We start from the raw sequence: 10920 nt of genomic DNA, 5'->3' as shown, positions 1-10920 counted from the left end.
GAATGCGAGTCGTGGTGATGACAATTCGGCCTGGAGAACGGACGGAGTTAAACTGGGTTAAGAAGCAACTGGTGAGTGTATGCTCACTTGCATTCGAAGATTAGAGGAAGATAGCCGGCTTCAGGTCACAAAATGAAGTACAATTTGTGAGATTCGGCACATTTGGTTCTGCTCTGCAGAAATAATACATTTACAGGTTTTTAAACGGTTTTGTTTTCTTTATACATATTGATTACAATACATATGGCTTAGCCATATGGGAACCAAGGGAGATTTCTTAGCCATATGTATACATATGGGAACGGGTTGGCTTAGCCTGGTGTTGGCTTAGTGGTTAGGGTGCCGGCTTAGGATCCTAGGATCCTGGGTTCGAATCCCGGTCGATCGCTGAATTAACGCCAGGGGGGTTGACTCAGCCTGTCATCCTTCCGAGGTCGGCAAATTGAGTACCAGTCCACTGGTAATTCCCTGTTTATCGTAAAAAGGCGACAAACAGGGTTGGCGGCAGGAAGGGCATCCGGCCGTAAAACATTGCTTCAAAAAGGGGACCAAAAACAACAACAACCACGGTCCCCGAAAAAGGCCAACCCCCGCTTTGCGGGGAAAAATGGCCTCTAAACGGTGGTTTATACATATTGATTAAAAAAAAAAAAAAAAAAAACACCTTTAGAGGCCATTTTTCCCCGCAAAGCGAGGGTTGGCCTTTTTCGGGAACCATGGTTGTTGTTGTTTTTTTGGTCCCCTTTTTGAAGCAATGTTTTACGGCCGGATGCCCTTCCTGACGCCAACCCTTTTTGCCGCCTTTAACGACAAACAGGGAATTACCAGTGAACTGGTACTCAATTAGCCGACCTCGGAAGGATGACAGGCTGAGTCAACCCCCCTGGCGTTAATTCAGCGATCGACCGGGATTCGAACCCAGGATCCTAGGATCCTAAGCCGGCACCCTAGCCGCTAGCCCAACACCAGGGTGTTGATTACAGACTTTAATTCTCTATCAGAAGAAAATTGAGATTAAAGACATTAAAAAGCCTTAAAGTACTATCTACATCGAGCGAGGGAGAGGTTAGGATACAAGGAAATGAAAATGTGGAGGGAGGGTTCAAATTTTGTCATTTTTGCATACATAATATGTAGACAACCCATAAAGTGAATGATGCTCAGAGGGGTTTTGTAAGTAGCTGAGGAAGAAAAAGAAAAGCAGCAAATTACAGGAATGTTTCTGAAATGCAAGGATGGTTGGTTATGGTTACTCAAAAGAAGCAATTTGAACATTGAAATTAAACCAAACATGGATGTGCGATTGCAGAAACTCTACGCCCCTCTATCCCGTCACGCGTTCAAGATGAAGCAAGGAGCGTGTGTGGGACCAATGGAGTGGAGTTTACAAGTCGATTTCTTGCTGCTGTTGCTGCAACGCTTCGAGCCGATGCAACAAGGCCGTGCCAAAGGCTTGCCGATAGGCCGGACTCACTGAATCGAGGAGGGAATAAATGGTCTCGTGGCACTTCGTCTCGACCGTCTCGTTCACCTCGTCGAAGGAGTACGCCACTATCTGCACGGTCAGAGGGAACGATGATGAGAGTTGGGGGGGAAAAAATGAACAAATTAATTTCAAGGCAATGTGAGTGTCGGATGGTTTCTTACAACGCTTAATGTGGTCAATGACACCAGATATAATTACTGTAAATAATTGACACTTATTCTGTACTCGTGAAAATAGGGACATTGAAAACAAAACACAAGCAACGAGCTCGGGGAGCAAAATGACTGATGTGGACAGACATATCAAAGAGAGTGTGCGTGTGAATCTCACAGAGCTTCGAGCCAGCAGGATGGACGCACACCACTTCTAAACCGTCACACCACTTCTAAACCGTCACACCTGGGTTTGAATGTCGACCCAGCTATAACCTGTCATCGTGGTGTTTCACATTGACACGTGTGCCGTCCCTCAGATGGACGTTAAACTGGGCCTCCAATCTACCGCCATTAGTTGGTGGACATAAAAGATCCCTCTGTGTCCGTGCGGAGTAGGTGAGATATTACTGCCCCCTGCACCTCCTCTCCCAGGCCAGCAAATTACAAATTCCTGCTCCGTCCTACAGGAGGCATTGCATCAATTGAAATGGCTAGGGCCCCCAGCGAATAATTTGATGCGGGAGCCATATGCTGCATACAAAGTAAATCCGCGCACATTCCATGCTGTGATCTCTTTAAAAGCAGATATTTTTGGTATAGAAAACAGGCTCATGGAGGAACAAGGCGATGAAAACAAGGCGTCTCAAAGGCGATTCCACAATTGGTAGAAAAAAAAGAGGGAAAAAGACGTTGTAAGCCTGGATTTTGAGAGTTCCGATGGTGTTCAGGTGTCGGCCTACCGAAAATACCATTTAAACTTCAATATTTATCTCGAGGGTCAGCTGAAGGTTAATCAGGAAGGGGTTACTGGAAGAATGTGTGTGTGTCCTGGAGGAAGGTGGGAGGGTTTGAGAGGAGCAGGAGCAAGGCTGGATGAGTTAAAACAAAAACTACGGCACCACACAAACAGGAAGCAAGATTGCAGCAAAGATGCAATACAGGTACAGGTAACAGTATGCAAAACGTCAATGAAACATTGGTGCGAGTCAGTTGCGAGTCATTCGCAGGAAGTTGACAAGGTATCGGTACAGCAGCCGCACATAACCTGGGACTGTTCTGGTTTTGCAAAGGCAATCGATCAATGCGACGATAGACTTCCTGGAATGAAATGAAATGGCTCTTTGGTTGTGGTGAGAAAGGCGGCGCCATTTGGATGGACGTCGCTAGTACCCAGAATGCCCCGGAAAGTGACAGCACTTCTCCCAAGCTCGGTGGCTGTTTGTCTCGTCCTGACAGTCCTGTGTTGTGTCTCGTATACCTTCACGTGTGCGAGATGTGGGTGTGGCAGCTCGACTGCGAGCCTTAGGTCCTACACAAAAAATAATAATAATGAAATAAAAGGTTTTCAACCTGGTTATTCAACTCTGGTTCTGCTGCTTCTCTCACGACGATCGACGGAATTCCTGAAACGAGAGACCAAGTCTGTCCCTGTACATTCCGAGGCTTTCACACCAGTTTCCATCATGCTCTTCTCCTGCAGCGTCCAAGTCTGGCATGACGACTTCCTTTTCGTTTTTCTCTTTTGAAGTACCGATGAATTAGCACATCTTAGTTCCACCGTTAACCTTGAGTTTGAAACCCCAAAAATGCCAATACAAGAAAATTGCTTCTTTGTTGCCATGAGCAAAGTTTCCCGTTTCAGCAAAGGCATAACTATGTGAGCAAGGCCCTCTCTCTCCACCACACCCAAAGTACAGTTCCAGCGTGTGTGTACGGAGTCATTAGAGCGTATAATGGGGCCAAGTAATCATCCGTAAACCTCTCAAATACAATCCAGAAAAGATTCTCCAATTGGGGGTTTTGTCTGAAAGTTTTGGGGCCAAAACGAACGTGCTCCCTCCCATCCTTTAACCTCCAGACCATGCCAGGCGTAGACTTGGGCAATGAGAGCAACAGGCTTTGCGCTTCACCCTCGTAGCGGGAGATTACAACAATGCTGAGAACTTTAGATTCTAGAGAACCCAGGAGAGACAAATGCGATGCTGATGTCCCAGACTATAGGGGAGAGCAGTACTCCATTGGGCTATGGACAACGACCTTATAGACCGAGTCTTTGGGATTTTTCATGGAAACAGTTGGAACAACGGAAGCTGCCTTTGGAGGAAAGCTTTGGCTTTGTTGCGTGGTCGGCTCAGGAGAGGCCATGGCTGATGGTGAGGCCTAGAAGTTCAAGAGACTGAATCTCACCCGAGGGATAACCTTCAAAACAGGTCTTTGGGTTTGTTTGAGGATCCTTCCGGAATGACATAGCGAGACTGTGAGATTTGTGACGATTGAAAGACGTTCCATTTGTCAGAGCAGCATCGAATCAATTCCAAGTCCTTGTAATGTTGGTTCCAGAGCAGGAATGAAACACGGCCGGTAAGATGATGTGAACATTGATTAATGATAACTGTACGTTACAATACGATGGCAACGACAGAGCCGTGTGTATCAGAAAGGGCAGGTGAAGCACACCTTGAGTCCCGTGTCAGAGAGCTGCACACAGTAGCGCGCGCCCTCCTTGGTCTCTATATTGAGGTAGGCCACGTGGTCGGCGTTCTGCAGTCTCCGGGACAAGTGCATGGAGCGAACGGCAAACACCACGTCGTTGATGATCGCCTCGGCCTCGCAGCGCATGTCCTTCACGTCCGCATCCCACTCTTCTCCCTCCACCTCCATCTTGGTGCCCTGGAGGGAACATGTGCACAGGTACATCATTGACGGACGAGGTGAGTTTTCAAAACATGTACTCAGGGAGGCGACGCATGGAATGCAAATGCCATACCACCAATTACGTCACACCTCACACACTACGTCAGCACCTTTGTGACGTCATTGTTTTGTAACCTCCGAGATGCCAATCGGGCATTAACGTTACACGAAAGTCAGCATTTCTTCCATGTTCGGGAAAAAAAAAAATCTCTTCTCAGTTCGTCGAAGTACAACTCAAGTGTCTTTCCCCGTTTGACACGTCTTTGCTTGTTTTTATGAGCCTCGACTCATATTCAAACCATTATTCAGTGACGTGAAGGGAGGGGACTGGGGTGTAACACAGACATGATGGTCCTAGTGACCATTTCATTGGCGAGCCGGACATCGAAGAGACGAAAGGACACGGATGGGACGAAAGGACATGCAGCGCAGGGGACAAATGCCGAAATGGGAGGACGGACACGGACATGATCGGATATGGAAGGGAATCATTCGGACGCACCAGCGGCACGAGTAGAGAGAAAGACCTGCGGCAGAGGGCACGGGGACGATCCTCAGCGCAGACGCAGGTCTCGTCCTTCACCCAAAGATGTTACTCACGAAGTCTCGTTTACCCTCAACTCAAAGACGCGACGCACGCCGCACACGGCTGCGTGTTGCGATACGGCGTGACATCAAATCAAAAGCGTTCTTCACCAATGCGTGTTCTCGTACGGCGTGACGTCATTACGTCCACGCACCATCTCATGACTGTCAGGCTTAAAAAATCGATAAACGACGCTTTATTGAACTAAATCACTAAGTTTATGGCAGACCAATCCCTTTCGAACTCGCAAGAAATTCATTTAAATTCGGAGACGATTTTGCATTCTTCCCACGGCGAGGGTTGTTGTAGATCTTTATTAACGTGTTCAATGCTGAGCTGTGTAGTTCTGAGCCCTGACGTCATCGTGGCTGAAGGAAATTATTGCTGTCTCGTCCCAGTCGTCCGCCAGGCGCCAGCAGTAGGTGTGTGCAGGGGGGTGCAGCATGGACAGAGCACGCCATCCTCCGAAGTGAATATTCAGCTTGTTATCCCACGTGCGACTTATTTTCCCCCGTCGCACCGCGGAGTGAAAGGGGGACTATGGTTTTCCCCTCCATCCGTGTGTGCGTCCGTGCGTGCGTGCGTAAGCGAAGGACCGAATTCTAATTTGGTGTGTGGGTGCAACGAGGCATATGGAAGAACCCTATTGAAAATTAGGTCGCCACGTCAAAATACAAGATGGCCACCGCCATGTATATCTGACGCCATGTATGTCTGAACCTTGTGAGCGGAATATCTTGAAAAATAAGCGAAGTACCAACTTCTAATCTGGTGTGTGGGTGTATCTAGGCATATTAAGGAAAAACCCTATTGAAAATTGGGTCGCCACGTCAAAATCCAAGATGGCCGCCACCATATATAAGTCTGAACCTTGTGAGCGAAATATCTTGAAAAATAAACGAACTACTAACTTCTAATCTGGTGTGTGGGTGTATCTACGCATAAGGGAGAACGCTATTGAAAATTGGGTCGCCACGTCAAAATCCAAGATGGCCGCCTTGCGTCTTCCACTTTGTCAACTCACATCACTTCAACAACGGGGGACCTAGGCGTAACGCTTGTTGTACCGGGAAGTGATCAATTGGCTTTGAATTTGGCAAATTGTACGGAATCTCGTCCCGATCGCCTATGCGCCGAGTAAGGTAATTTGTTTTACTCCTCCTGCCTGGGAGTCCCACAAAATTGAAAATCATTCCAAACATTAAACTTACTGTTTTAAGGATGTCATAAAGGACACAAACAACAGTCATGAAAAACGAATTTAACGTGTTGATTAAGGTGGCGCCAATAATAAGAAGAGATCAGGTTCTCACACAGAGGTTTATTCAGGTAAACCACTCAGTCCAAGACCCAAATTCGAAGGTCTCAAGGTCTCAAGGTCTCAATGTCTTTTTGAAGATCTCAAGAAACTCATTTTGCAATAAATGTTCGTTTCCCATTAATCGTACACTTTTCAAAATCCAATCTCACCCCTCCCCTCCAAATCTTCCCCATCACCCCTTCCCTCCAAATCTTCCCCATCACCCATCTCTTTCAAATCTTCCCCCTTGCCCCTCCCCTCCAAATCTTCCCCATCACCCATCCCTTTAAAATCTCCCCCCTTGCCCCTTCCCTCCTAAACAACCCCCACACCCCTCCCCCCCGAGACTCTCTCTCGCTCCTCCCCTCCTAGACTCCCCTCTCACCCCTCCTCCTCAAAGCGTCCTCCCCGCTTCTTCCCCCTTCCAACTTTCACCTTCATCTTCCCCAACCTTCTGCCTCGCTCTTCCCCCTCCTCAAATAACACCTCACTGTGCCTCACCCAATCACCATCAAACCTTTTGTCTGCCCCATTCTTCCCTTTCTCCAAGCTATTCTGAAATCTCTGACACACCTTCAACAGCTCTCCCTACCTCTTCCTCCTCTTCCACATCTTACCCTACCCCTCCCCCCCTCTGTTCTGTATCCGATGCTCCCCCTTCCTCTTCATTAACGGTATGGACCTCAAACATCCGGGGCCTTCGCTCAAACTTGACTGATCTCTCCATACAGGTTGCTTCTGACAAACCAGACGTGATCTGCTTAACAGAAACTTTCCCCCTTCATGATGTCTCTGATTCCTTGGTATCTCTCCCAGGTTACTCCCTCCTCTGGTATGATAGACCTGAGCCTCGTCCTGGAGGTGGGGTTGCTATCTTTATCAAAAACTCTCTTCCTCACTCGCCCTGCACTGCAATCTCTCCACCTCACCCCCAGGAATACCTTTGGCTACGGCTTCCCCTTCGCTCCCACCTTTTGTTCATATGTGTGTTGTACCGTCCACCAAACAGTGATGACTCCATCTACATCTCGCTGTCTGATAATATGGACCAACTTCTATCTACCCATCCCAACTCTCTCTTCCTCATATGTGGTGATTTCAATTGTCACCATGCCAGTTGGCTGGGTGTGGGTACCTCTCTCACCAGCCATGGCTCTTCAGCAAAGGACTTCTGCGACTCACTGGGACTGACACAATCTGTCAATTTCCCGACCTGGATCTCAGTCATCGGAGCATCTTCTCTTCTGGAATTGGTTATGACGAACTTCCCTGAAAATGTCTGCTGCTCTTCTTCTGCTCCAATCGGCTCATCTGATCATGTGCTTGTTAAAGTGGACATCTCTCTGACAATTCTCAGAGAGCCTCCTCAGCGTCGACGAGTCTGGCATTTCACTCAGGCCAACTGGCACGGTCTTCAAGCAGCCAGCAATCATCTGGATTGGTCTCCCATCTCTATCGCCTCTGACATCAATTCATCCTGGGAATTCTTCCAAAGTAAATTGCTCTCTCTAATGCACAGATTTATCCCATCTCGTCTTCAGTTGTCATACCCCCCTTCCTCCCGTCCATGGTACACGGAATCTTGTGGTGAGGCTGTTGCCCAGAAACAACTTGCTTTCGTCTCCTGGAAAGCAAATCCAATGGAAGGAAATCTAATTTCCTTTCACAAAGCCCGAAACAAGTGTGTGTCCACCCTCAGGAGAGCCAGGAAACAATATCTCTCCGTTCTCAAGACCGAACTCTCTTATCTGTCTCCCTCTTCCAAATCCTGGTGGCGTCTGGTCAAATCTGTTTCTGGTGTTTGTTCCTCCTCCATCCCCTCCCTCACCTCTGCTCACCTTCACTCCTTCATTCCTCTTTTCTCCCGCCTCTGGAACAAACTCCCTCACTCTTTTCAATCCCACTCCTCCCTCCAGGTCTTTAAAATGGCTGTTCACCACCATCTCTTATCTTCCCCAATCCAAAACCTTGATCTTTTCTACCCCCGCTAATTTCACCCCAAATCCACTTTTTTGAGGTGACTTTTGACTTCTTTCCTGGAAGTCCTTCGTGTCCTTGCGTTTTATACCTATCCTGCCTCCCCCCAGGCCCTCTCCCTCCCACACATCTCCCGATGTCCCTGCTCTCAAATGTTGTGTTTGTGTGCTTCCTCCCCTTCTCTCCCCATCTTGTCGACCGCTCCCATTTTTATATACTTTGTTTGCTTGTTTGTTTGATTTGTTTGTTTGATAAATGTTAGCTCTTTCACGAGCCTCGACTCTGTATACAAAAAAAAAAAAAAAAAAAAAAACGGCTACATGGCTGACTCCACACGTTAAAAAGCTGAATGCCTCAACTCTGTGTTTGCCTCAAAATCTTGTGTCCCAAACCCATCCCTCTCTGTACCCACCATACCCAGTCGTGCCCAGCTGCTCCTGGACTCTGTGTCCTTTCCTCCTGACAACGTGGAAAAGTTTCTGTCAACCCTCGACTCTGATTCTGCAACTGGACCTGACGGCATCAGCCCACGGGTCCTAAAATCCTGTTCTTCAGCTCTTTCACTCCCTCTCTCTGTTCTCTTCCCCTTCTCTTTTCCTTAAGGTCATCTGCCATCTGCTTGGAAATCAGCCAACATCATCGCTTTGCACAAAAAAGGTGCAAAAACAGATCCTAGCAACTACAGACCAATCAGCCGTCTCCCAATTATCAGCAAAGTCATGGAATCCATCATTGCTTCAGATATGAAATCTTTCCTCTTCTCTAATGGCTTGATCTCTGATAATCAATTTGGTTTCAGCCCTGGTCACTCTACTCTGGACATGCTGCTTCTGCTTTCTCAACAATGGATGGAGGACCTCAATGCCAAACAGGAAATTAGAGCTGTCTCCCTTGACATATCACGTGCCTTCGATACGGTCTGGCACCCCGCTCTGCTCATCAAACTCTCCTCCTTTGGTATCCATGGAAATCTCCACGCATGGCTGGCGGACTTCCTCTCTAATCGTAGTCAACGTGTGGCCCTGAATGGGTTTCTCTCATCTCCTCTTCCTGTTCAGGCTGGAGTTCCCCAAGGCAGTGTTCTGGGCCCTGTGCTTTTTCTGGTCTTCGTAAATGATCTCTCTGACTCTCTTGAAAATCCTCTCTATCTCTTTGCTGATGACTCTACTCTCTGTCGCTCCATTCCTCGTCCCTCAGATCGGCAGTCTGCAGCCTCCTCACTCTCTGCAGACCTGGACAAAATCACAGACTGGGCAAACAAGTGGAACATGTCTTTCAATCCTGACAAATCTCACACTCTTACGATGTCTCTCCGAAAAGACCGACTGGACAACCATCCCATCCACTTTCTGCATAATCCTCTCCAAGAAGTTCTGTCACTCAAGCTTTTGGGTCTCACTATCTGCCATGATCTTTCCTGGGAAAACCACATTTCAAATCTGGCCTCCAAAGCCAGTCGCCGACTGGGCATCCTCGGTCATGCGAAGTCCTTCCTTGGCACACCTGAGCTCCTCACCACATACAAGGCTGTCATCCGCAGCTCAATGGAATATCGCTCTCCCCTCTGGGCTGGTGCTCCTGCCTCACACCTCGCTCGTCTTCACGCTGTTGAAACCAAAGCGTTCAGAATCATTGGAATCTCCCGTGATGAAGCTAACTCCAAGGGCTTTTCACTCACTCACCGCAGGCAGGTTGGTGGTATTTTCGTCTTCTACCGACTCCTCTCTCGCCTTGCCCTCCCAGCTCTCTCTGGGCTCTGTCCCCCAAATATTCCTACAGGTCGCACAAGATCTGCCTGCAACCCTCTTATGGTTAAACTGCCAAAATCAAGACTCTCTGCTCACCTTCACTCCTTCTTCCCTCTTTTCTCCCGCCTCTGGAACAAACTCCCTCACTCTCTTCAATCCCACTCCACCCTCCAGGTCTTTAAAACAGCTGGTCACCGCCATCTCTTATCTTCCCCCATCCAAAATCTTGATCTTTTCCACCCCCGCTAATTTCACCCCAAATCCACTTTTTTGAAATACCAACTTCTGTCCTGGAAGTCCTTGGTGTCCTTGTGTTTTATACTTCTCCCACCCCCCCCCCCCCCCCCCTTCCCATGCCTCCTCTCCCCAAGCCCTCTCCCTCCCACACATCTCCCTGCTCTCAAATGTTGTGTTTGTGTGCTTCCCCTTCTCTCCCCATCTTGTCTTCCGCTCCCTCTTTTTATATATTTTGTTTGTCTGGTTGATTTGTTTGTGAAATAAATGTTAGCTCTTTCACGAGCCTCGATTCAGTATACAAGAAAACAAACAAACAAAAAAATGCCGAGCGAGACCGCGCATGCGCAAAACCCCCTCCTGTGGGGTGGGCACAGAAGAGCCTGGCGCCTCTTGTGGGGGAAGGTAAGGTGAGGTAGGCTCAGAATGGGACTCGGAGTAGGTGGCTCAGTGGATGACTGGGGATGTGGATGCACAGGTAAGTACATTATTGACTGGCACTGGTGACATGACGAGGAGACGGTATCGGTGACCCTGTCGATGTCTCGCGCAAAAAAGTACCTGTTGAAGGCACGTTTAATTTGGTGTCTCGATGGGTGGTTGAACCTGATGTGCAAAGCTGTCAGCAGCCCATCAACCATCGAGCAGGGGATCACAATCTGTTCACGAAAGGGCTGGACCGGCTGGTTGTCCCTGACGACTAGGAGACCATCATTGGCCACAGTCACCACTCCGAGGTA

At 48.3% G+C, this 10920-nt stretch overlaps 1 protein-coding gene across 7 annotated transcripts in view; it reads left to right on the top strand.

Moving 5' to 3' along the window:
* Positions 1–719: 719 nt before the first annotated feature.
* The window catches only part of LOC137432285 (hematopoietic lineage cell-specific protein), a 96577-nt gene continuing 86376 nt past the window's right edge, over positions 720–10920 (top strand). For 3 of the 7 annotated variants that reach the window (XM_068124093.2, XM_078782992.1, XM_068124089.2), the window contains exon 1: positions 722–1562. In XM_068124093.2, coding sequence (XP_067980194.2) covers positions 1494–1562 — 69 coding nt within the window. In that variant the 5' untranslated portion in view covers positions 722–1493. Of the gene's footprint in view, positions 1563–10920 lie in introns of all 7 variants that reach the window. The other 4 variants (XM_068124092.2, XM_068124090.2, XM_068124091.2 and 1 more) reach the window with 3 other exon arrangements.

Source organism: Myxine glutinosa, chromosome 8 (assembly GCF_964187855.1).
Source record: "Myxine glutinosa chromosome 8, kmMyxGlut1.1, whole genome shotgun sequence".
Lineage (NCBI taxonomy): Eukaryota > Metazoa > Chordata > Myxini > Myxiniformes > Myxinidae > Myxine > Myxine glutinosa.
Note: the sequence above shows the minus strand (reverse complement) of the source record. Positions and strands in the feature narration are given on the sequence as shown.